This window comes from Rhinoraja longicauda, chromosome 12 (assembly GCF_053455715.1).
Source record: "Rhinoraja longicauda isolate Sanriku21f chromosome 12, sRhiLon1.1, whole genome shotgun sequence".
NCBI classification, from domain to species: domain Eukaryota; kingdom Metazoa; phylum Chordata; class Chondrichthyes; order Rajiformes; family Arhynchobatidae; genus Rhinoraja; species Rhinoraja longicauda.
In genome coordinates, this window is record NC_135964.1 from 27,632,097 (window position 1) to 27,659,701 (window position 27,605).

Sequence of the window (27,605 nt, forward strand, 5' to 3'; positions counted from 1 at the left end):
TAACACTCAGTACTACATTGGTGTCAACTTGGATTCTGCATTAGGCCATAGTGTGGGATAAATTCCAAGGATTGTGTACTGGTCAACATTTACTGACATGGACAAATGCATGAGATTAATGGAAGATTTGTATAAATGGATAAATTGGTGAAGACAAAGTTATGTAGGCTTTATCTTTTGTATTGTTTCTCACTGCTTGTCAACAATATCTGTTTGGAGAAAAACATAAAGTACTGGAATAACTTAGTCATATGTGGAGGGAATGGATATGCGTAATTTTGAGTCAGGACTCATTCAACTGATAACTCTTCAGACTTGGCTACCGTAATTACTCTTTGAAGTGCAGAAACTGTTTCTTAGACAAACTGTCCACTGAGGCTGCACATTTGTATAGTTCTTGCAAATTGGTAAAATTGTGTGACAAGGTTATTTAATTCCACAGCCACGTAATGAACGAACTGATTGAAACTGAACGAGCGTATGTAGAAGAATTGCTCTGTGTGCTTGAGGTAAGACAGTTTATGATGAATTTTGTACAGAGCAATGACCATAATAATGCCATCAGCCTGTTTCACTGTCCCTCATTATCTGTTTCATCAACAACAATGATAATTTGAACATAGTAACATGTCATTCAAATGCATACTATTCGATAAAATTTGACTTGGGAACATTCACATAAATCGTCTCTGCACTCTTTCTAGCCTGAGCTAAAAGGAGACGTTGGGTATCCTAGGAGTTTTTTCTTTGATGCACAGAGACTGAAGGGTGATCTCATGAAGTATACAAAATCTTGTGGTGGATAGGGTGAACCCTTTTTCCTAGGATAGGGGAATCAAGAGCTCAAAGGCATAGGTGTATGGTGAGAGCGGAAAGATTTAATAGGAACGTGAGTCATAAAATTCTACAATATGTAAATAGGCCCTTCAGCCCAATTAATCCATGCCAACCAAGATGCCCCATCTAAGCTAGTCCCATTTGCCTCTGTTTGGCCTATATCCCTCTAAGCCTTTCCTATTCATGTACCTGTCCAAGTGTCTTTTAAATGTTGTTGTAGTACGTGCCTCAACTCCCACCTCTGGCAACCTATTTCATATACCCACCACTCTCTGAGTGGAAAGAGTTGCCTCTATTAAATCTTTCCCCTCTTACTTTAAACCGATGTCCTCTGCTCTTGGTTCACCTACCCTGGGTAAAAGACTTTCTGCATTCACCTCATCTATTCCAATCATTTTACACATCTCTATAAGGTCACCCTGCACTCCATGTAATAAAGTCCTAGCCTGCCCAACGTCTCCCAACAGCTCAGGACCTTGAGTCTTGGCAACATTGTTGTGAATCCTTTCTGCACTTTTTCCTACTTAATGACATCCTTCCTATATCAGTGTCCAAAACTGAACACAAGACACCAAATGCAGCCTCACCAAAGTCTTGTACAACTTCTACACTCAATACCTTAACTGATGAAACCAATATACCAAAAGCCTTCTTTACCACCCTATCTATTTATGACACCACTTTCAGGGAACTATGTACCTGTGCTTCTAGATTCTGTTGAGGGGCAGTGTTTTCACCAGAAGCTGGTGGGTGTATGGAACGTTTTCACCAGAAGCTGGTGGGAATATGGAACGAGCTGCTAGATGGAGTAACTGATTCAGGCACAATACAATATTTAAAAGATATTTGCACAGGAACATGCATTGGGCAGGTTTAGAGGGATACGGGCCTGGCACAGGCAAATGGGTAACTATCTTGGATGGGACATCTTGGTCAGCATGGATGAATTGGGCCAAAAGGCTGTTACCATGCTAACTCTATGAGCAGGAGGCATTGAAGATTAAAGAGTAGAGTGATAATGGTGAAAGAAATATGCTGGTAAATATGACATGGAACTTCTTCGATGAGAAATTGATACAGAAGGATAGATCTGAGGTCAGGCAGAACTGGAATCAGTGAATCGAGAGTGAAGCAACACAAGCCCATCTTTGTAGGGCAGAGCAATGTATGACTCCTCAAAGTATTAATATTTCTTAACCACAGGGAAGCCTAATTGTTGTATTTGCATTCTGAGAGTTTTTCTCATGCATCGAAAGGTGAATTGAACTTGAGGTAACTTTATAACCAATTGATTTACCTGTTAGAAAAAGAAACAATCCTTACCTCCCTGAAAGGAAATGGGGTGTTTTGTTAAATGTAAACTTAAGGAGGAGGAAACTTATAAAGTTCTATAATTTATTTATTTACGGAATTGTTAAGTGGTACTGTGATTTGCAAGCACCAACATATGTCCAAACTGAAGGTAGGAATTATATTACTTAACATCTTCATGAACATTTTGACTTCTGTAAAGTAATTTACAGAATGTAAGGTGAAGATTGTATGACAAACTGTGCATCAGTGCTCAGTCACAATGACCTGCCTGTAAGCCAGATCTCAAGAATGGTGATGTGAGATCCCTGATATGTTTCACCACTTGGAAGATCAACTGAGGATATTGTAGCTGACGGGACGTCTCTTCCACCACTCAGTGACGGGAGGACAGCATTGTTTTTGATCCACTGTTTATCACCCTCCAGGGATATGCTGCTGAGATGGAAAACCCCTCAATGATTCCATTCATCCCGATGGTTCTGCAGAAGAAGAAAGATGTGCTCTTTGGAAACATGCCTGAAATTTACGACTTCCATAACAGGTGTGAAAAGTACTAGGTGGTAAGTGGTGGGTGGTGGTCTCTTCATTTGCACGTAGCATAAAAACTCACACACCATCTGCCGGATCCATCTCCAGTACCCACCTGCTCTTGCAAGTGGGAGCTGGAGCTATTTCCACCAACTTCACATTCTTTCAGAGATCTGGCCACTCCATTTCCTGAACACTCTTCAAGTGGACTGGCTTGTTTCCCTCAGTGTACCCCAGAAATCACACGACCTGCTCATTAGTAGCATGAGTTTTAATCCCGGCTGACAAAATGCAACCTGTCTCTTTAACATTGTTGCATTATACCATCAGATGTTTTTTCAAAATGAGCTATTAAACTGCAACCCTGGCTGTAAAATACCTCGGGCACTTTGTGAAGAAAGGTAGAGTTCTCTCTAACATTCTGGCCAAAATGATCCCCTTGGCCTGTTGTCATTGATGGCTGAGGGACCCTGCTGTGCACAGTGCTGCAACGATCATATGTTAAAAATACTTGATCGGTCAATAAATAGTTTGGAAGATCAAGAGTTTATGGACTCTGCTATATATGATGTCATTCCTTCTGAGCTGGTAGATTATGGGATTCCGGTGTAAAAAGCTTCAGCCGTATAGATTTTAGCATTGTTCGGATCGGGATCAAGGTTCTACTGACAAATCTGGCTACAGATGTCCAGATTTAGTAGAAGCTTTCATGATAAACTGGACACGATTCATGGAATCCTTTTTGATAAAGAATTTGTACAGGCCAAACTAAGAAGATGCATTTCCTTCTTTCTACTTAGAATATTCCTAAGGGACCTGGAAAATTACATTGACTGCCCGGAGTTGGTGGGACGATGTTTCCTGGAGAGGGTATGTAAAGTCATTTTGAATGGTGTTATGTTGGTCTAAGAGCATCGTTGGTGTCATGGTGAGGGACTAACCTAAGATGCCAGAAACCTCCATTGTATACCCTACAAGTTCTACCATTATGAGTCCTAGTAATGCTCCATAAAATCTCAGGGCACGCTTCTAATATTACTCTCTCTTCCACTGATACTCTCTTTACAATTCCATCCTGCTCCTGCCTTCATTTCCTCTCCTGCCTTCATTTCGTCTCTCACACTCATTCTCTCCCACCCAATCTCGCTTTCTCTCCCACCTGCTCTCAATCTTTCTTTGAGTCACCCACCTTCACTCATTCCAGATCCTAATTAAAACATACTTACACTTTCCGTCATTTCCACTACACTAATACCTGTCTAGGCTGGGTTGCCTGAAGTGGAAAAGTTGATTAGGCTTGGGCTTGTATTCCCCTTGATTAAAACTTTTAAGATTTGGAGGAATCTTGACAGGATGATGTGAACACGATGCTTTCTGTAGTGGAGGGAGGTGGGGGTGAGGTTAGATTTGGTACGAGAGATAAATGTTTAAAAATAGGGGGTTAACGACAAGAACATGTTTTCTAACTTCATCAGTAACTTCCATCCTGCCCTTAAATTTACATGAATTATCTCTGACACCTCTCTTCCCTTTCTTGATTTCTCTATCTCCATCTCAGGGGACAGACCATTGACTGATGTCTATTACATACACACTGACTCCCACAATTATCTGGACTACACCTCCCACCCTGCCTCCTGCAAATACACTGTCCCTTACTCTTAATTTCTTAATCTCTGTCGCATTTGCTCCAAAGATGAGAACTTTCCATTCTACGACATCTGCGATTTCCGCGTTCTTTAGTGAGGTTTCTCCCCTCGTGTCATAGATGGATCCCTCACCCACGTTTTGTCTGTAATCGGTAATTCTGCTCTTGCACTCCCTCCCCCCAGCCAGACCAAGGATAGAGTTGCCCGGGTCCTCACATTTCACCCCACCAACTTCCGCCTCCAACACATCTTTTCCGACATTTCTATCTCCTTCACCTCCAACATGATCCCATCACATCACGCCAATCGATGGTAGCCAGTGCCATCTTCTTCGCTGTCGTGTGCTGGGGCAGCAGGGCCGCGGACGCCAACAGGATGAACAAACTCATCAAGAAGGCTGGCTCTGTCCTGGGGCGTAGTTGGATTCATGGGAGGTGGTCCTGGAGGGGAGGATGCTCCTCAAGATGTGGAGCATCTTAGACAATACAGCTCACCCCCTACATGACACACTGGTCAACCTGAGGAGTACCTGCAGCAACAGGCTGGTTCCACCAAGATGCAGTACAGAACACCACAGGAGATTCTTCCTCTCTGTGGCTATCAAACTGTACATCTCTCCCCCCCCCCCCCCCCTTCTGTCATGGGGTAGACTGACAAATATCAAACTAAATGAAGTGACAGTGGTGGTTGGGATTTATATAATTTTAATTTAATGAAATTTCCAAAAGTGATGAATCTCTCCAAATAAGATTGTTTGTAATTGCAGATGGAAGGCCTTCAGATTTATGAATGGTACTGTCGCAATAAACCTCGCTCAGAAAGTTTGTGGAGGCAGTGTTCAGACTGCATCTTTTTCCAGGTACTTTCACCTCATTGTTAATTCACCCACCTGATATGCTACAAATTTGTCCATTATTAACCTACAGATAAAGTGAAATTATTTAGTAGCATATATTGTCGTATAATGCGGAAACAAGCCTTTTGGCCTAATGAGTCTGTTCAAAGCATTGAACAGTCATCAACTGTAATCGTAAACTATTCCCATTTTGTTCTCACAACATTCCCATCAACCTTCCTGATTCTACCCTCAACTCCACTTTGGCGGCCCTTTAAGGGAAAAAATGAACCTACCAACCAGCACTTCTTATCTTCACCTTTGTTCTATATAATGTACTTGAGATTGGCTTAATTGTATTTGTGTATATTATATTAATTGATTAGATTGGATAAAATGCAAAAAATAGCTTTTCATTGTACCTTGATTCATGTGACAAAAATAAATTACAAAGTGAATAGTTGCGATTTTGAATGCACTATATTAAAAGCAGATTCAATTGTAATGTTCAGACAAGAGCCTTAGAAAAGACTGATATTGATATGTTATTGTCACATGTACTAAGATGGAGTGAAACACACTTGTGTGTATTCGGGTAGATCATACCATGAGTACAATCATATATATGAGTACAACAGAGTACAAAAGAGAAAATAAACAAAATGGTGTTTATAGTGTTACAGCTACAGAGAAATTAATTTAAAAAGTGAAAAGGTGGCACCAAGGTAAAGTAGAGGATCTGAGAGATCTGTTTCCAGAATCTAATAACAGCAGGGAAGAAGCTGTCTTGAGTCTGGTGGGACATACTTTTAAACTTGTTTATCTTCTGCGTGACAGGAGTGGGGAGAAGGGAGAATGGCCAGGGTGTAAGTAGTCCTTGATAATGTTGACTGCGTTCCTGAGGCATCGTGAAATATCGATGGAGTCAACGGAGGGTTGTTGGTGGTGGCTGCTTTGTAAGATGGACTGGGGTGCATTCACAACTCTCGACTATCTTTTGTGACCTTGGGCAGAGCAGTTGCGATACCAAATTTCCTTTGTTTTCTGAGAAAACAGCACAGGAACAGGTCCTTTTACCCTTTGGTGTGTTTCTTAGCCTTAAATGGTTAGATCAGGACAAATTGTTGGTGATATTTAATGAGGAACTTGAAGTTCCCGACCTTCTCCTCCTCAACACCATTGATACAGAGATTGCATGTGCTCTAAGCAGTCTTGTCAGAGCTTGGCTGGTTTGCACAGTGCCCAGATGATCTAGATAAACTACAGATCTGTCTGTAAAACATTTGCATCAGTTGATAGACCCCCGAGGTCAGTCTCTACAGTGCTCTCTCGTGTTCCCAACAGCCTGTATTGATCCTTCTCCAATATGTCTTTTGCTTGAATACATCTACAGCTCAGTTTTTGGCTCTGCTCTCACATATTTAATGTGGATAAATGTGAGGTTATCCACTTTGGTGGTAAGAACAGGAAGGCAGATTATTATCTGAATGGTGTCAAGTTAGGAAATGGGGAATTACAAAGAGATCTGGGTGTCCTTGTTCATCAGTCACTTAAAGTTAGCATGCAGGTACAGCAGGCAGTGAAGAAAGCTAATGGCATGTTGGCCTTTATAACAAAAGGAGTTGAGTATAGGAGCAAAGAGGTCCTTCTGCAGTTGTACAGGGCCCTAGTGAGACCGCACCTGGAGTACTGTGTGCAGTTTTGGCCTCCAAATTTGAGAAGGACATTCTTGCTATTGAGGGCATGCAGCGTAGGTTCACTAGGTCAATTCCCGGAATGACGGGACTGTCGTATATTGAAAGACTGGAGCGACTAGGCTTGTATACGGCACGGTAGCGCAGCGGTAGAGTTGCTGCTTTACAGCGAATGCAGTGCCGGAGACTCAGGTTCGATCCTGACTACGGGTGCTGCACTGTAAGGAGTTTGTACGTTCTCCCCGTGACCTGCGTGGGTTTTCTCCGAGATCTTCGGTTTCCTCCCACACTCCAAAGACGTACAGGTATGTAGGTTAATTGGCTGGGTAAAATGTAAAAATTGTCCCTAGTGGGTGTAGGATAGTGTTAATGTGCGGGGATCGCTGGGCGGCACGGACTTGGAGGGCCGAAAAGGCCTGTTTCCAGCTGTATATATATGATATGATATACGCTGGAATTTAGAAGGATGAGAGGGGTTCTTATTGAAACATATAAGATTATTAAGGGATTGGACACGTTAGAGGCAGGAAACATGTTCCCAATGTTGGGGGAGTCCAGAACCAGGGGCCACAGTTTAAGAATAAGAGGTAGGCCATTTAGAATGGAGATGAGGAAAAACTTTTTCAGTCAGAGAGTTGTAAATCTGTGGAATTCTCTGCCTCACAAGGCAGTGGAGGCCAATTCTCTGGATGCTTTCAAGAGAGAGCTAGGTAGAGCTCTTAAATATAGTGGATTCCAGGGATGTGGAGAGAAGGCAGGAATGGGGTACTGAATGTGAATGATCAGCCATGATCACATTGTATGACAGTGCTGGCTCGAAGGGCCGAATGGCCTACTCCTGCACCTATTGTCTATTGTCTATATTTCTTGTAAAATGTACGAAGGAGGGTCTTTGCGGGAGGGACTGATACAAATGATTTATTTGAAGTTTAGCCCAAGGTTATAGGTGCTGGGGATGGAGGGATATAGGTCATGTGTAGGCAGGTGAGATTAATTTATCCTGGCATGTTCAGCACAGACATTGTGGGTGAAAGGACCTGTTCCTGTGCTGTTTTATGTTCTAAGGCATTCTAAATGGTGAACAAGGCAATCTAGCTACAGGAAGAGGCAATTTTACTAGCGGACAAGGTATTTTATCTTGTGGATCAAATGATTCAACCACTGGACAAGGCAATCTAATTATCAGGCAAGAGGTTCAACATAGGACATGGTACAAGTGAAATGGAAGCAGTTTATGTTGTCTGTCCGTGCTCCAGCACCCGGTACGGGCCCTCTGGTTCTGGGGGGGGGGGGGTCCTGTGGCAGCCCCCAAGGGTCGAGCCATACCACTACCGACCCCTCGGCACGGAAATGGACCAGTCCAGGGGGGCGGTCCGGTACTACATATATAAGGACAAGGTTTTGGGCGCAAAGCCATTCCGGCAGACTTGACCCGTCTGATAACCGTGTAATAAACCATAACGCCCCCAAAATACCCGGCTCCTTGCCTTTATTTCGGGCCTCTACCGACGCGCCACACTTGGACCTTTTTTTCTGAATAATAATGAGGGGACATGGGCGGGAAATGTATACATTGGCAAATACAACCTTGTCAGGCAGTGAGTAATGTCTGGAGTGCTCTCACTGAAAGAAGAGTTAGATGCTGTGACTGGGGAGCCCTGGATTCTTTGGCAAACATTAATTGAAGAGGCTAACTGGCCCCAACCTATGGACTTTGGTGAAAGCCATAGCCTATCCAGAGTAAAATATACCATCTTAATTCACATTACATCAGAATTTTTATACGCCTTTTTATGGCCAGATTTCTTTGTTGCTGATTTCTGTATGTGTTCAACAATAGCAATCAAACCCATAAATATTATTCTGACCTCCATGCCTATAAATTATTGTGCTTCAGGAATGTCAGAAGAAGTTGGAACACAAGCTCGGCCTGGATTCCTATCTGCTCAAACCTGTGCAGCGGATAACAAAGTACCAGTTACTACTGAAGGTGAGAATGAGCACCAGACGAGACAATAGACAATAGGTGCAGGAGTTGGCCATTTGGCCCTTTGAGCCAGCACCACCATTCAATGTGATCATGGCTGATCATTCTCAATCAGTACCCCGTTCCTGCCTTCTCCCCATACCCCCTGCTTCCGCTATCCTTAAGAGCTCTATCTAGCTCTCTCTTGAATGCATTCAGAGAATTGGCCTCCACTGCCTTCTGAGGCAGAGAATTCCACAGATTTACAACTCTCTGAGTGAAAAAGTTTTTCCTCATCTCCGTTCTAAATGGCCTACCCCTTATTCTTAAACTGTGGCTACTGGTTCTGGACTCCCCCAACATTGGAAACATGTTTCCTGCTTCTAACGTGTCCAACTCCTTAATAATCTTATATGTTTCGATAAGATCCCCTCTCATCCTTCTAAATTCCAGTGTATACAAGCCTAGTCACTCCAGTCTTTCAACATACGACAGTCCCGCCATTCCGGGAATTAACCTAGTAAACCTACGCTGCACGCCCTCAATAACAAGAATATCCTTCCTCAAATCTGGAGACCAAAACTGCACACAGTACTCCAAGTGCAGTCTCACTAGGGCCCTGTACAACTGCAGAAGGACCTCTTTGCTCCTATACTCAACTCCTCTTGTTATGAAGGCCAACATTCCATTGGCTTTCTTCACTGCCTGCTGTACCTGCATGCTTCCTTTCGGTGACTGATGCACTAGGACACCCAGATCTCGTTGTACGTCCCCTTTTCCTAACTTGACACCATTCAGATAATAATCTGCCTTCCTATTCTTATCACCAAAGTGGATAACCTCACACTTATCCACATTAAATCCTTCTCATCCTTCTAAATTCCAGTGTATACAAGCATCTGCCATGCATCCGCCCACTCACACAACCTGTCCAAGTCACCCTGCAACCTCATAGCATCTTCCTCACAGTTCACACTGCCACCCAGCTTTGTATCATCTGCAAATTTGCTAATGGTACTTTTAATCCCTTCATCCAAGTCATTAATGTATATTGTAAATAGCTGCGGTCCCAGCACCGAGCCTTGCGGTACCCCACTAGTCACTGCCTGCCATTCTGAAAGGGTCCCATTTATCCCAACTCTTTGCTTTCTGTCTGCCAACCAATTTTCTATGCATGTCAGGACTCTACCCCCAATACCATGTGCTCTAATTCTGCCCACTAATCTCCTATGTGGGACCTTGTCGAAGGCTTTCTGAAAGTCAAGGTACACTACATCCACCGGCTCTTCCCTGTCAATTTTCCTTGTTACATCCTCAAAAAATTCCAGAAGATTAGTCAAGCATGATTTCCCCTTCATAAATCCATGCTGACTCGGATAGCTGATCCCTGTTACTGCTATCCAAACGCTCTGCAATTTCGTCTTTTATAATAATTGACTCCAGCATCTTCCCCACCACCGATGTCAGACTAACTGGTCAATAATTTCCCGTTTTCTCTCTCCCTCCTTTCTTAAAAAGTGGGATAACATTAGCTACCCTCCAATCCACAGGAACTGATCCTGAATCTATAGAACATTGGAAAATGATCACCAATGCGTCCACAATTTTTAGAGCCACCTCCTTAAGTACCCTGGGATGCAGACCATCAGGCCCTGGGGATTTACCAGCCTTCAGTCTCATCAGTCTACCCAACACCATTTCCTGCCTAATGTGAATTTCCTGCAGTTCCTCCGTCACCCTAGGATCTCTGGCCGCTAGAACACAAGGGAGATTGTTTGTATCTTCCTTAGTGAAGACAGATCCAAAGTACCGGTTCAACTCGTCTGCCATTTCCTTGTTCCCCATAATAAATTCCCCTGCTTCTGTCTTCAAGGGACCCACATTTGCCTTGACTATTTTTTTCCTCAAGGTGGTGGGAACTCTTCATAACATTAAGTACAGCAGTGCAGATGTAAACTCATTCTCTGCAGCCTTTTACCTTATTTCTGGGCACGGCAGACAAGATGAGCAATTACTTCCCATTCATAGAGTCATGGAAAGAAGCAGAAGGAGATCCTTACTGCTCACTTTGTCCATTCCAACATTAATGCCTATCTACACTAATCCTATTTCCTGCATTAGGCCCATATTATGCTACATTTCCATACACCATTAAAGGTAATAGTATCTGCTTTCATTACTTCCTCTGACAGGTCATCCTAATATTTGCCCTCTCTGTGAGAAAATATGCCCTTCAGATCCCCTTTAAATCTTCCCCTCTCATCTCAAACCTATGCCCTGTTGTTCTGCACATCCCTTCACTGGAGAAAGTTTGTGACTATCTATTCTATCCATGCCCCTTATTTTGAAAACCTCTATCACCCATCAGCCTCCCACGTTCCAGTGACAACAAACCAGCCTATCAAATCTGCATTCCATTCTACAGGCCTCCATTCCATTCAGCATCCTGGTAGACCTCGTCTGCTCTCTCTCTCTATCATTATCACATCCTTTCTGTAGTGTACCAGAACTGGATACAATACTCAAAGTACCGTCTAACCAATACTTTGTACATCTGCAACATCACTTCCAACTCTTATACTCAATGCCTCAGCCTATGAAGGCAAGCATGCCAAATTACCCTCATCACTACCCTAACCATCTGTTGTCACCACTTTCAGGGAGCTATGGACCTGCAACCCAAGGTCATCTGAACATCAACACTCCTAAGGCCCCTTCCATTCAGTCTAAATGTCCCAATAGAACTTGACTTCCCAAAGTGCATTACCTCACACTTGTCTGGATTAAATTCCATCTGCCACCACTCCACCCAACTTTCTTGCTATGTCCCTCTTTGTCATTATCTTCATTATCCACGACTCCAGCAGTTTTTGTCTGCAAAATTACTAATCTTACTGTAATAGGCAGAGCAAACGCTTGTTTACACAAACAAGCCAGTGATTTTCCACCATTATCTCAAAGTTAACCCTTTTATTTTTTTGAGGAAAAATTGTGTACATCTGGTTTGACAGGAGCTGCTGAAATACAGCAAGAACTGTGAGGGAGCCGAGGATCTACAGGAAGCACTGGCAGCTATTGTTGGAATCCTGAAAGCTGTGAATGATTCAATGCATCAGATCGCTATCACAGGATATGAGGTAAATCATAGGCTGATTTAATTGAGAACTGATCAGAGATGTGATGCCGCATACCTCACACCAAATGACCTCTTATTTCCACACATCACTGTACAGGAGGCCCTGTGATTAAAATGTATACTGCCAGCTAGTGCCTTTGGTGGAGTGCCAGGTATCTATGCATCTATTGATGACAGAGTCATAGAGCATGGAAACAGGCCATTTTGCTCACCATATCTAGCCCCACCAGTGGGGATCTAACCATAAATAATCCTACTTTCCGCACCTAGTCATCTGTGCCTGGGCAATTCAAGTGCTCATTTAGACACTTTTTAAATGTTGTTAGTGCCTCTGCTTCACCACATTCTCCGTCTCTGTGTACTCCAGGTACTCGCCACTCTCTGGTTGAAAAGTTCCCTGTCAGATGCCCATATATGTTTACTCCTTATCCAAAACCTATATCCTTGCATTTTATCTACACCTGACATGTAGAATAATTTCCTGCAATCTATTCCATCTATACCCCTCAATTTTATATACCTCAATTATGTTCCCTCTCGTCCTCTGTCCAAGGGAAAATGATCCAGCCTCTCCGGTTTTTGCACATCACTGAAACGTTCCATCCCAAGCAAAATCCTTTTGAATATCCTCTGCACCCTCACTACTGCTGTCACATCTCCCTATAGTGATGTGACCTCAGCTAATTGCCATACTCAAGCTGATGTCTGACCAATGTTTTATATTGTTGGAGCATAAACACCCTGCTCTTGCATTCGATGCTCTGTCTAATGAAACTCACTAGCCAAATGCCTTCTTAACCATGTTACCTACCTGCACTGAAATCTTCAAGGATCTTTATGGACATACCACAAGGTCCCTCTGCCCCTCATTATTCCTCGGACTTCATGATGTATGTTTTAGCTTCTTTGGTACTCCCAGAATGTATTACCACACAATGATCTGGATTAAACTCCATTTATTATTACATAGCCACCAACTATATCATCCTGTACCCTCTATACTATGAACAACTCCACCAATCTGCAAATTTAAAGATCATGCCTTCTATATCCACATCCAAAATATTCACATATTCCTGTGAAATAGCACAGTCACAGTATTCAATCACGGAAACAGCACTCTACTATCACTATATCTCCAACCGTCAAGATAATTTTGGATCCAATTTACCAGCTTGCCCTGGAAACTTTGACATTTGTGTGATAATAATACTTTATGTTGTTTCCTTGTATGTACACTACTGGGGTAAATCACACACCTCAGGAAGGGAGCTTTGTTTAAAGGAAGTACCACCTAGTGAAAGAGATCTACCAATTCTTTGGCTCATCTTCCATTCACGCGAGATCTGGCTGTGAATTGTGAAATCACAGCTTTTTGTTCTTCTCCAATCCGTAGAACGGAATTTTGAGGATACGAAGCTCATAGCATGAACCAAATCATTAAACTGTCTTGCTGATTGACAATGGGATAACATCTGTTCACCTGAATCTGAACCTTGTGGTTTCCCTTTCTTTAACAGGGAAATTTATATGAACTTGGCAAGCTTTTAATGCAAGGTTCGTTCAATGTATGGACAGACCACAAGAAGGGCCATGCAAAAGTCAAAGACCTAGCAAGATTCAAGCCAATGCAGAGACATTTGTTCCTCCATGAAAAGGCATTACTCTTCTGCAAGAAAAGAGAAGAAAGTGGGGAAGGATATGACAAAGCCCCATCCTACAGTTATAAACAATCCTTGTATGTAAGTACTGTGCAACCATCTTGAAACAAAACATTTGAGTTATCAATCCTTGGTCACTGTCCATATGAAGCTTTTTCTTGCTCAAGCTTCTATAACTAGATGTACACAGTCCTCTCTGACATGCTCGAGTAAGGAGTGTGAGGGAAAACTCTTCCCATGGCTAAATGAGTGCAGCACTGATAAGATCCAACCATCTAGCTGAAAGTAGCTCATTTAACTGGCACCCTGTCCACCTGCCCAAACATTCTCTTCTTGAACCATAGAGGATGGGGAGAAGCAGATGCACAGATACACTAGGCCCAATAGATTCCCTGCATCCACACACTATCCTGGCTTTCAACTGTATCACCATTCCGTCATCATCCGACACTGGGAATCATGGAAATCCTGATCTATCTGCATTGAAGGGATACCTGGAACTGCACGGACTGGAGCGGTCTGAGTTCTCAATGTCAATGCCCATGAATGAATTATAAAAGTAGTGTCTGCTCAGGATTATTTCAATTTTATCATAAGAAATTACCATAATCACAGCCCCAGTGGGTGAGTAAAGACAGCTTAAATCTAACAACTTTGCACAAATGGTAGTGAACCTGTTGAAGAGAGTGCAGGGGGAAAGAGTGAGGCTGATCATATCATCAAATCAAAGAGGGTTGGATATGTAGAATGGGGAATATTCATTAAGAAGGCATGCATGGGATTGTGGTACATATTGACCTTGAACATTGGGTTCCACTGGATGGGGTTCAGAAATCGACATCAGTCTGGTAGCAGTGTTTTTGTGTAAATTGGCCTTGCTATGTTCTTACACGCTATCTTCCATTTTACAGATGACCACTGTTGGTATCACTGAGAATGTTAAGGGAGATAGTAAAAAGTTTGAGATATGGTACAATGCAAGAGAAGAGGTTTACATTGTGCAGGTAAGTGTGCACCAGATGTATTTATTAACCTCTATTTATTTAATAAATTATCCATTTAAATTAACTTAACTCAACCCTTTAACTTGGAAATATCCTGCGCAAAACACACGGTACTGGAGGAAATCAGGGGGTCAGGCGGCATCTGTAGAGGGAATGGACAGGCTGATATTTTGGGCCAGGTCACTTCTTCAGACTGATAGGAGAAGGGGGGAGAAAACTGGAAAAGAGAGGTGAGGCAGAACAAAGCCTGGCATGTGATAAATGGATACAAGTGAGGGGAAGGTAGGTTAACTGGCAGAGGGGTGGAGTAAGTGATGAAGGCTAGAGGTGAACAGGAGATAAAATGGTGTTAAATAAGGAGAGAAGGCAACGGATGAGATGTAAAGCTGGAGGGAGAGATATTGGTGGAAAGGGACGGAGAAGGGGAGTTGCAGAGGGGGTAGTCTCTATGGAAAGTGGAAAGTGTTGGGGACAGGAGGATCACGTTGAAGATTGCAGAAATGTCAGAGAATGATGTGTTGGATGCGGCATCTTATGGGGTGAAAGGTGAGGACCAGAAGAACTCAATTCTTGTTCCTTCTGGGAGGAGATGAAGCGGGAGCAGAAATGTAGGACACAGATGAGATGGGTGAGGACTCCATTCACAATAGCAGGGGGGAAATTACCTTTACTGATTTCCTACATTGTTGCTGCACAGGAATGGCACCATTATCTCACAGAATAACCTGACAACAAATGAAAAGATAATTCACCCCAAACTTCCGTAGGTGGTCTTGATTGTGTCAAGCTCACTCTCACCAATCTTCCTGCATTGACCCTCACCAGAATTTTTAGGAGCGTATCTGTATCCCGCTGTTTTATGAAATCACAGTGCCCATCTTTTCAACGTAAGAATGTGTTTCTTTATCTTTCATCAGGCAGCAACCCAGGAAATTAAGAACATATGGGTGAATGAAATAAGAAAAGTCTTAACAGGCCAGCTGGAAGCTCGCAGAGGTAAGGACAATGTGTGGGACAGCTTGAGCAAGTTACTGATGGAAAACGTTCTGCGCTAACAGGTTGCTGGTTTATTCCTCTGAAAGTAAATATTATTGAATGAGCTTATTCAAATGCATCTATATTTGACTTGAATAATGAAGAACGTCTTTGGAATCCTGTTGATCCCATAACAAAATCTCAGATGAACAGAATATTGAGGATTTATAGCTTTTAGTTGCTTGCAACATTGGATAGGAAATCAAATTATCCCCTTGCAATAGACACCATTGAATGTTGCCATAATAAGTAACCTAATCAGGTGTCAATTGTGGGATTTAAAAGTCTATAAGGCAGATCTTGCTCATCCAGTTGGGGCTATTGGTTAAGTTAAGAGGAATTACTGCAGAAAAAAAGTATGCAGGGAGAGGTGTAGGACTTCACCCTACTTTTATTAAATGCATTCAGGCGTTCCAGTAGCCTGTGTAGAATTGACCATTTCTCCCTTTGCAGGAAATTCTGCAAGACATATATAGGTACAATTGTAAACCAGTTTAAACTTCTATTATATTTACACCACAAGGGTATTGGTATTATAGCATTTGGACCATCAATGTCTGCCACTGAAACCATGGTGAAATTTACTAAATGAGTCCAAAGTAAAACGGATTAAGATAGCTCCTTTAGAGTTTCATTTTTTTTCTGATGTTAAATCTGATCCTGATTTTAATCCATCCCAACAGCCTTATTTGTGCTATTTAACTATCTAGTTATCAGCACTACAGTTAAATGTGAATATAAATCCAGTTGTCCACATGGGTATTGAAGACCAATGTTTGGAAGTGTCTTCAGTTTCCTATTGTTAACTCAGTCATGTGAGCTGAAGCAAGAGATCTGTTTTTCAACTTCACCTATTATTAAAAAAAGTGTGATGCTGCATTTCTTCCAAAATAACTCCTATAAGATCCACATCACGGGTGGCAGAGCGGAGTAGCCAGTGGCTCTGGCTGAAGAGGAAAGACCCCATCTGGTCTCCCAAATAAGCCGGCTAGGCAGATGCAGAGGGGGTTGGTTCTGGGACGCCAGAATGCACTGCTGAGCCTACTGGAGACGTTGTGGGTCCGATCAGCCAAACGTCGATGAAAGTAGGTGCCCACTTGATAACCCCAATGACGTGTCTGCCTAGCCTTTCTCAACATCGGAGGAGCATAGGTGAGTGCATAAGCCTCCCATCTCCACCGGGAGCAAGTTGACATTTGGCACTTTGGATTTCTAACATCTTGTCCTGTGTATTTGGAAACACAAACTTTTTTGTTTAATTCAGAGAGTGACAGTCTATCTGTAAAAGTGCAAGACATATTATGTTAGGGGTGTTGTTGGGTGCTGCAGTTCTATTTCCATCATAACTTGCTAACCAACTGGAAGGGTCTGACTGTTTGGACCACCCCACATTCAATGTTACTTCCCCTTGCCCGGGATTTTAATTCGTCTGTCCACCTCTAACTCATTGAATACAGAGTTAATGCTAGATACCCTTGCTTTCTTTTCCACTTTCAGCATAATCCTTTTATTTCAAAACTATTCCCAATCCATAAAGGAATACTGAGTTTGTTCCAAAATAACAAATCCCCTGTGACTCAGGTTTTCTCCTTCTCCGGCACCTGGGATTGTGTGCTGTGCTTAACCTTGAAGCTGCAATGTAACGGATAGTGCTGCTATCTCACACCACCAATGGTCATGGCCTTGGGTCTGATCTGTGTGGAGTTTGGACTTTCTCCCTGTTACTCCTGAGTACTAGATTCTTTCCACATCCCTGAGATGTGCTAGAAGGTTAATTGGATGCTGCTAATTGTCCCTGGGGGAGGTGAATGGCAGAATAAATGGGGAGTAGATGTTCTTGAGAGAAATAGGTTACAGAGAAGTAAGAAGGGGAATGGGACTGATGGATTGCTCTGGTGGGAGCAGCGTAGACTCAATGGGACAATTGGTCTTCTCCTTTTAAATTCTACAATCAATTATCTTCACCCATCAGATAGGGATGAGAAAGATAATATTTAACCAGAGTGTAACTGGCTCACAGTATATGATTTATTTCATTGTTCACCATTTTAACTTGTAGTTTTTAGTTCACTATCTGTTGGAAGTTGAATACATTTACCATAAATTAAGCAGAAACTAATTTTATTTTCTAGTTTCTAATCAGCATTTAAAGTTTGAGCATTTTCCAGTGGCTCCTTTAGCTCTACCCATTAACACCAGGTAAGTAATCTGATGTTCATGTACCTTGTTACCTTGGCTAAATGGTTACCACTGATTAACCATGATAATGCAAAGCAATGTTCAATTTCTTCATGATGTTTTACATATTAATAAGTAGGATGTCCTCTTTCTCTGAAAATAATGAGATTTGAAATTGATGTTTTAAGTGCATTGATGAATTTAGAAGAATAGGAAATGATAGCAGAAGTAGGGCATATGTTCCAAACCTGATCCAAAACCACTTTTCCAACCAATACTTGTAAGTCTTTTCTTTGGATCTTCCAACTATATGAATCTACATCTTGGATATATTCTACAATTCAATATGCACAACATCCTGTGCGAAACATTTGAATGCACTGGGTATAACCTTTGCAACAAAGTATATTTTTCCTTATTGCAGTTACAAGCGACCATCCTTGAAACTTTCTAACTCTAGGCACTCTCTAACCAAGACAAATAAAAAACATTGTTAAATCCCCTCTTAATCTTTTTCTATTTCGGTCACATCACCTCCGTTTTTTGCTGAACACCAAATACATTTTCCAAGTACACCTAGATGGAAAATATTTTTTATCATTTGGACAAGGAGAGGAATTGAGAATCCTTCATCATAATATCCTGGGTTCCTATGTCTACTTTAAATTCAGCAGTAGTTTAGAGCTGAGCAGTGGTCAGGAACATCCAGTTCCATCCAACTACAATGTACTGATTTAAGTAATATGCCTGTCTCCTGGATAAATTCTGATGCCCACCTGATCCTTCAGTAGCTCTGCAAGGTGAGCAGGGCATAGTACCCCATCATCACCACTCCAGCCTTCCTGTATAATAGACTTCAACTGCCAACACTCGCAAATAAAATTGCTGTGGACCCTCGATATCCACCCACATACCACTCCCCCCCCCCCCCCCCCCACTCCCATGCTGCACCAGTTTAACACTGTGCTAAAGTATTTATACCTCACTGAGTTTAGCTTAAGAAACTCCTCAATTAACCTGGTACCTAAATATCTATGTTCCTTTGATGTTTTACACCATTTATGTTTTGCTGTTTATATTTGTGGAGTTGGCTTTAAGCAGATATTTAATTGCCATTAGATTTTAAATTTCTACTTCTTTAACATTGCTGTCTTCTCCCATTTAAACTTATGAATATATTTGTTTAATTTTTTTCTGTATTTTTCCTGTGTCAGTATCATCCTGCATTTTGTATCTCAGTTTAACATTCTTGCCTTCGATCCTTTTGGGGCTTCTGTACTGTTGTTTCTCTGTGTACCTCTGCCCCAGGCTGCTCCTTGTAACAGGACTATCATTCCCATCTCTCATATTCATCTCCTGGGTTCTGTCATTAACTCTGCACCTCAACCGATAGGCTACAGAGATTTAAAATGCACTGAATAGCTGTCAATTATTTGGCAGCATCACCTGTTTTTAAGCAATTACATCTAGCAAAAGAAAGCGCTGTGTTTACTCATCATTTCAACTTACTTTAATTATAATTCTTGTGTATTGTATTTTGCACTTTTCCCAGCCCCTTATGGAGCCCACAGAAAGTGAAAAGACCTGAAATTGTGAGCCCAGATAATCACAGTATTTCAGTAACCTCACCAAAGAAACAAGAGCAAGGGAAAGGTATGGTGTGCATTAGGATAATAGAGAAGGGGTCATTTTAAATGTGATATAAGTGAAGGAGACAGTGTGATATTATCATCACCGACTAGAATGATTTACATTTATAAGTTCACGTCACAGACTAAGATGGGAAACCACATCAAATGGAAAAAAACAAGAGAAGAGGGTGGGGGGGGGGGGGGTGGGTTCTGATTATATAAATATTCAATCTTCCTGGCTGCGGGATTGGTAGCAAAGGTTAGGAGGACTGATAACAGTGTGCAATTAGCAGCTGTGGTCTTCACAGCTACAGAGAACATTGGGTGCTGTTGGTGTGGAACTCTCCTTGGGAACCCCTGGGGCTTCCCCCAAGTTTCCTCGCACGTCTCAGACATGCCGTTGGTCAGATAGTTGCTGTTTGCAAATCACCTCTAGGGGTAGGTGGGTGGCAAGAGAATCGGAGAGGGGCAAGGAGATAATTGGTGGAGATGCCATAGAAAAAACGGAGCTAGTGTTAAGGCATGTTGATGGTCATCATGGATGGTTGGCTGTTTTCATGATCTGTGACTGAAGTCCCCATAGATCCTATGGGAAGGTTTGGTAAAGGTGTTTTGCATTATGAGAAATTTAATAAAATGTGCAGATACTCCGGGGATGAGCAATAAAATGGTGACCTTAAACATAATTTAAAATTAATTTATTGTCAGACCTTCATAATGAATCTTTACAATTTTTTTTAAAATAAGCTGTCTTGTGAGCTTTACAACTTTACAACTTTGTCCTTTTTAATGTCCTGTACCATGTAAAGAGTTTGTGATCTCAAACTGCTTTGACATTCTATACTTACTGGATTTGCCTACCTACCAGGCTGGACCAAAATGTCACGTTCACTTGATGTACCTGAAGAAAACAACGATGAATGGTCCAGTGCTGATGACCAACTCAATTCTTCAGACTGTGAGGAGGAAACCAGTAGAAAGTTGGTACGTATAGCCTTGAGGTGAAATTATGGTGTGAGCATTTTGGCAGACACTACACTGCAGTTAGCATTGTAAGAATGTTGTGAGCCTTGCTTTACATTTCTCCTGCTGCTCTGAGTAATGGCAGCCTCGTATGCTTCAGTATACTCTACTATTAACTTCATCATTTGATCAGCATCAGTCCTTTAAGCTGCAGCAGCTGTGTATCAGGAATTCTTCCTGGTTGTCGTTCAGCACGAATCCTCTGTGGGTGGTGAGGTATGGGATATTGCACGAATGCCCACACTTCCGTGAGGTGTGAGACAGAAGGGAGATCGTCTGCAATTGCAGGTTTTGAACAATTGATGTGCTCAGAACAAAGCAGACTGAATCTGGGACAGATGTGGTGACTGCATAATCAGGTAGACCGAGAAAAAGTGAAGACACGGGAGACTGTAAATGCAGGAATCTTGAGCAAAATATAACTGCTGCAGGAATTCAGTGGGTCGGGCAGCATCTGTGGAGGGAAATGGACAGATGAAGTTTCGGGTTGGGAACCTTCAGACAGAAGAGTGGAAGTGCCTGCAGCGGTTTGCTTTTTGATTTGTTGCAAACTTTTGACAGGGACTTTTAGAAGGAAATTAAAAGGCTTTAGATGAGTCTTATCTGTAGGTAAAGAATATTTTCTAAATAATTGTAAATTAAATGATCTCTCAAGTGGAAAGTTTCAGAAATAAATATAGTAAAACGTGTAACTCCTCTTGCACGGCACATTAAGTGCAGAGCCAGATTGTGCTCATCGTTTACGTTGTTTCAGTTTAAAACATTATATTTTGAGTCCCTCTTCTGCACATTTCCTAATGCAAAGATAGAACTTTAAAGTGACCTCTGGTGGAGTTTGCACATTCTTCATATAATTGCCTGGGTTTCATTCATGACCTTTGTTTCATTCCACATCCTCAAGACATGCATAACGGTAGGATAATTTGCCACTGTCTAGTGCCCTGTATGTGGGTGAGTGGAAGAATCTGGGTGAGTTTATGTGAACATGGGCAGAATAAAATGGGATTAATGTAAATGGGGTGACATAGTGGTGCAGCTAGTAGAGCCGCTGCCTCACAGCACCAGAGACCCAGGTTCCATCCTGATCTTGGTTACTTTCTGTGTGGAGTTTGTTCGTTCTCCCTGTGACCATGTGGGTTTCCTCTGGGTGCTCCAGTTTCTTCTAACATCCCTAAGACTTGTGGGTTTGCAGGTTAACTGGCCTCTGTAAAATTGCCCCTAGTGTGCAGAGAGTGGGTGAGAAAGTGAGATAACATAGAGCCAGTGTGAACGAATGATCGATGGTCAGCGTGGACACGGTGGGCCAAAGGACCTGTTTCCATGCTGTATCTCTAAACTAAAATTAATGGCTGTTGATGGTCAGCGCGGACTCCATGGGCTGAAGACCCTGTTTCCCTGCTGTATCCCTCTATGACTCTAGAGAGAGAATAGGGCCCCTCAGACACTAGTGTGTGATCTATATGTGGAGCAGCAGGAGATTGGCACGATCTTCAATGAAATTTTCTCCTCTGTTTTTGTCATGGAGAAAAACATGAAGATGAGGGAACATGGGGAAAGTCAATGGCAATGTCTTGAGCACAATCGGTATTACAGTCGAGGAGGTGCTCTATGTCCCAAAACTTAATAAATTATATAAATTCCTGGGGCCTGATCAGGTATATCCAAGGACACAGTGGGGAACTAGAGAGGAAATTGGCTGAGAATTATGAATCATTGATAGACCTGGGTGAGGTGCCTGAAAACTGGATGGTGGCTAATGTCATGCCTCTATTGAAGAGGTGCTGCAAAGACAAACCTGGCAACTATGAACCAGTAAGCTTAACATCTGTGGCAGGAAAGTAGCTGGAGAACAGATTTTTTGGATACAAAAAGGTGCCAGTATACGCAATTAATAACTTACTTCCCACATGGCTGCAAAATAAATTAATGATGTTTAAGGTACTATACCAACACATACTGTCACAAAAAGCACTGCTGGAAAGCATTCTGCGGGTTAAGATATACATGCATTTGGAAAAGCATTGATTGATGAGGGATAATCAACATGATTTTTTATGTGGGAGATTGTGTCTCATGAATTTGAGTTTTTTGAAGAAGTAAACAGAATGGTTGATGAGGTCAAGGCCATAGACCTTGTCTATATGGACTTTAGCAGGGCCTTGATAAGGTTTTGTAAGATAGGCAATACTGAAAGGTTAGTTAGCATGGGATCCAAGATCCCAACTAGATTTTAACTTTTAAACATTGGGCTAATAGTAGGAAATGGAGGTATTGGTGGAAGGTCATTTTTCAGACTGAAGGCCTATGACTAGGGCTGAGCCTTTGAGTCAGTTGCTGGGTCCATTGCTGTTGGTCATCTGTATCAATGATTTGGATGAGAATATACAAAGGCATGATTAATGTTTGCAGATTACACTAAAATAGGTGGTATTGTAAACAGTGATGATGGTTATCAAGTAATATAGTGGGATTATGATCAGCTAGGCAAGTGGGTCAGGGAATGGAAAATAGAGTTTAATGAAGCTAAGTATGAGGTGTTGCATTTTGGGAAGTCATACCCAGGGCAGGACCTTCACAATGAACTGTGGAATTCTGAGGAGTGTGTACAGCAGAAGGATCGAGGAGTACAAGTATATAGTTTGCTAAAAATGACATTGCACGTATATAGGGTAGTGAAGGCGACTTTTGGCACCCTTCATCGCTCAGGAAATAGAGTAGGGGAATAAATAAGGTGATGGCGTAGTCTTTTACCCAAGGTAATGGAATTCAGAACTAGAGGGCATGTTTAAGGGGAAAGGTTTAATAGGAATGGGATGGGCAACTTTTCACACAGAGAATGGTGGGTATAGGAAACAAGCTGCCGGATGAAGTGGATGAGGCAGCCATAATAACAATTTTTAAAAAACTTTGGAACAGGTACATGGATAGGAAAGGTTTAGGGCATATGGGCCAGGTGATGGCAAATGGAACTGGTGTAGATGGAACATCTTGGTGAACATGAATGAGTTGGGCCGAAAGGCCTGTTGTTGGCGCATGACTCCACTGCACGGTAGCGCAGCGGTAGAGTTGCTGCTTTACAGCGAATGCAGCGCCGGAGACACAGGTTCGATCCTGACTACGGGTGCTGCACTGTAAGGAGTTTGTACGTTCTCCCCGTGACCTGCGTGGGTTTTCTCCGAGATCTTCGGTTTCCTCCCACACTCCAAAGACGTACAGGTATGTAGGTTAATTGGCTGGGTAAATGTAAAAATTGTCCCTAGTGGGTGTAGGATAGTGTTAATGTACGGGGATCACTGGGCGGCACGGACTTGGAGGGCCGAAAAGGCCTGTTTCCGGCTGTAGATATATGATATGATATGATAATGAGGAAGTCAGGAAGCTGTGATGTTGCAGCATAATACAAAGTGCTGAAGGAACTCGGCGGTTAGAGTACGTCTAGAGTAGGGAGGCCAGGATCCTTCTTTAGACATTGGAGAAAGGTGGAAAAGAAGTGGGGGTGGGACAAATCCTGGCAAGTGATAGATGTATACAGGTGGAGAGGGCGGGGGGGGGGGGGGGGAGTGATGGTTTGGCATGTGAGTGGAGTAAGTGATAAAGGCTGACGGTGAAAAGGGGACAAAGGGGTGTTGGAAAAAGTGGGAAACGGACATGTGAAAGGTGAAAGAGACGAGACAAAAGGGAAATCGGTGACTCGGGGATAGCATTACAGCATAAGCATCAGGTTTGTTCATCGTGTCTGTGACCATCATTAAGACCAGGCATTCTCTTTGCATTCAGGTCCTCCTCCATTTGAGGTAGACACAGTTTTCTCTTAAACACAATAAAGTCCAGTCTCGGCTATTCATTTCAGAAAGAGCTGAGGGGAAGGAATGAACAATTGTTGCTCTCACTGACAGTGAAAGGATGTGACTCAGCCCCATTTTTCTTCTGTTACTTACAGCTTCCTGGGAAATACACAGTTACAATGGACTTTGGGAAGTCAGGAGGAGATGAGCTGACTGCACATGTTGGTGATCTGTTACAGCTGATCTGTGAGGGTCAGGACACTCGATGGTATGTCTGCAGATTGCTTTATATTTGATTACATGATTATACGTGATTACACAATGCTGTAGAAACATTCAGCAGGTCGAGCAAAATCTGTGATGAGAGAAACAGTTAATGTTCCAATTCACTTACTTTTCATTAGAACTGCGAAAAGTTGCAAATAAGAATGTGAAAACGAAGAGGGCTAGGGACAATGCAGGAAACGTGCCATTAATCTGGAAAGGGCACAGAGAAGAATTTTGAGGATGTTGCCAGGACTTGAGGGACTGAGTTGTAGGAATAGGTTAGGTAAGTTAGGCAGGTTAGGACTTTATGCCTTGGAGCGTGGGAGACCGAGGGATGATCTTACAGAAGTGTATAAAATCATAGTGTGTCGGAAAAAAAGAGTCTGAAGAAGGGTCTTGACCTGAAACGTCACCCATTCCTTCTCTCCAGAGATGCTGCCTGACCTGCTGAGTTACTCCAGCATTTTGCATCTACCTTTGTATGAAATCATAAGTGGCGCAGATAAGAGTAAATGCAGTCTTTTTCCCAGCTTTGAGGAATCAAGAATCAGAGGGCATTGGTTTAATGTGAGAGGGGAAAGATTTAATAGCAACCTGGGGGCAGCTTATTTCACACAGAGGGTGTAATGGAACAAGCAGCCAGAGGGAGTGGTTGAGATAGACACAATAACAGCGTTTAAAAGACGTTTGGATAGGGATTTAGATGGAAATGATTTAGAGGGGTATGAGTCAAACGCAGGCAAATGGGATCAACATAGACAGGCATCTTGCTTGGCATGGACAAGTTGGACAAGACCAGTTCCAATGCTGTATGACTTTAAAAAGGCACTTAATAACCAATAACGTGTCTCAGAGGTAACATTCATAGTGTGCATTACCTCAAGCTGACATACACTCACACGATCATTGGATCACACAGGTGGCAATTCTTTCTTTAGTTTATTTTGCACACACTAGGAACAATGTTACATTTACACCAAGCCAATTAACCTACAAACCTGTACATTTTTGGAGTGTGGAACGAAACCGAAGATCTCAGAGAAAATCCACGTAGGTCATGGGGAGAACATACAAACACCGTACGTACAAGCAGCCTTAGTCAGGATCGAACTCGGGTCTGTGGCGCGGTAAGGCAGTAACCGTGCCACCCAGTGGATGTGGATCTGTGGATGAAAACGTCATCACACATGAGTGCGAATTCAAGCCACTCATGCTGGTGATGGACATTTACAGGCTCTCTGCAAGTTGGCTGAATACTTCTCCATTTTCCATAAGTATCTCACACATTTTTTGTTTTTGCTTTGGGAGTTCCCATTGATCAATCACCCATAAAGCACAGCATCTGGAGATTTTTATATGTCCTCCGGTCTGGACTTCCCCTGGCATCTGTGCCTACTCCATCTTCTGTCACTCACTTGAGATGTGTGACCCATGTGTCACCAGATGAGGGAAGAGTCCATGATGGGTATTGAAGAATGGCTCTTCTTGTTGTTATCTCACCTGAAATATTGCGACACAAGGAACCACCTGGAATCTGACGTAGAACACGAAGTGCTGGAGTAACTCGGCAGGTCAGGCAGCATCTGAAGAACATGAATAGGCTGTGCTTTGGGCGAAAACCCTTCTTCAGACAGATTGTAGTAGGGGGGGGAGAGCTGGAAAATAGGTGGGTGCAGGACAACATGATAGATGGATACAGGTGAGGGGGGATTGATAAGCAGCTGGGTGGACAAAGGTTAGAGATTAAAAGGAAACAAATGTAGACACAAAGAAGACAAGGAGACAAAAGGGTGTCCGATGAGGAGTGAACGAGGAGTGAAATGTAAAGCCAGAGGGAGAGAGATAGGTGGTGTAGCGTCAGGGAACAACGTCGGGTTCGGCAGTGACTGCACCAACACTCACTCACGTACATGATATATATTATTTACAAAAGTAAGAAAGTCCAGGACTGCCCGAGGGTGCTGTCCTTCGAACAACCTTCCACCATCACCCTCTGCTTCCTTCCATGAAGTCAATTGCCTATGCAGTTGCCTAACTCTCCCGGGATCCTGTGCTATCTAACCTTCCAAAGAGCAGCCTACCATACGAACCTTATCAAATGCTTTGCTGAAGTCCATATAGACAACATCTATGGTTTTACCCTCGTCAACCTTTCTGCTTACTTCTTCAAAAAACCCAATCAGATTTGTAAGACATAATCTCCTATGTATAAAACCATGCTGATTATCCCTAATCAGCCAAACTGCACAATTCAAAATGCAAATATGTGCATAAATGCAAATCGAAGTGCATTTAGAATGCTCTCCAGTAACTTGTTTATCCCAGACGTTATGCTCACTGGTCTATAGTTCCCAGGTTGTGCCTAGCATCCTTCTTAAATAGAGGCACAAATAGAGTTGCAAGATTGCTGCAAGGTTGCTTGTGATTCTCTGTCTCCCCCTGGTGTTCTGTATTCTCAGTCACAAATGGAGTCCAAAAGGCACTCCACTGAGTGCAATGGCAAATACGGTTGAAAAGTTGTGAAGTGACTGTGCACAGAGGACAGGACATTGCATAAAGATTAGGTTTCCTGCCAGTGTGGCTAATTAAATGGAAATGTGAGGAATAGTTAGACAGAGGGAGGGTTGCCAAGAGGATTGTAGGTTGAGAAGAAACTAAAGAGCTTAATCTGAGGTGTTGCACTCTGGGAGGCCAAATGTAAGGCCGAAGGTACTGGTCTAATGTGCCGGACCCATACCAACAAGGATGCATCCATGCCAACCAAGGATGGGCAATGACTGCAGACATTGCCAACAACATGGCTATCCTATTAATAAACAAGGAAGAACTCTGGTCATTATGTTGTAAGAGGCTCTCACAGAGGTGACTCACAGTGCTTCTCCTGCCTTATGTAGAGCCTCTTACAACATAATGACCAGAGTTCTTCCTTGTTTATTAATAGGATAGCCATGTTGTTGGCAACGTCTGCAGTCATTGCCCATCCTTGGTTGGCATGGACTGAGTTACGGGTCAGGCACATTAGTCAGTCTGAAGTCACATTCAAGCCAGACTGGGTGAAGATG

At 42.6% G+C, this 27,605-nt stretch overlaps 1 protein-coding gene across 5 annotated transcripts in view; it reads left to right on the forward strand.

Moving 5' to 3' along the window:
• The window catches only part of mcf2la (mcf.2 cell line derived transforming sequence-like a), a 164,551-nt gene that overhangs the window by 131,719 nt on the left and 5,227 nt on the right, over nucleotides 1–27,605 (forward strand). For all 5 annotated transcript variants that reach the window (XM_078409290.1, XM_078409291.1, XM_078409293.1 and 2 more), the window contains exons 16-28: nucleotides 443–509; nucleotides 2,577–2,692; nucleotides 3,480–3,549; nucleotides 5,095–5,187; nucleotides 8,755–8,847; nucleotides 11,835–11,960; nucleotides 13,480–13,701; nucleotides 14,532–14,624; nucleotides 15,542–15,620; nucleotides 17,792–17,858; nucleotides 19,390–19,490; nucleotides 20,337–20,452; nucleotides 24,432–24,544. In XM_078409290.1, coding sequence (XP_078265416.1) covers nucleotides 443–509; nucleotides 2,577–2,692; nucleotides 3,480–3,549; nucleotides 5,095–5,187; nucleotides 8,755–8,847; nucleotides 11,835–11,960; nucleotides 13,480–13,701; nucleotides 14,532–14,624; nucleotides 15,542–15,620; nucleotides 17,792–17,858; nucleotides 19,390–19,490; nucleotides 20,337–20,452; nucleotides 24,432–24,544 — 1,356 coding nt within the window. The remainder of the gene's footprint in view (nucleotides 1–442; nucleotides 510–2,576; nucleotides 2,693–3,479; nucleotides 3,550–5,094; nucleotides 5,188–8,754; nucleotides 8,848–11,834; nucleotides 11,961–13,479; nucleotides 13,702–14,531; nucleotides 14,625–15,541; nucleotides 15,621–17,791; nucleotides 17,859–19,389; nucleotides 19,491–20,336; nucleotides 20,453–24,431; nucleotides 24,545–27,605) is intronic.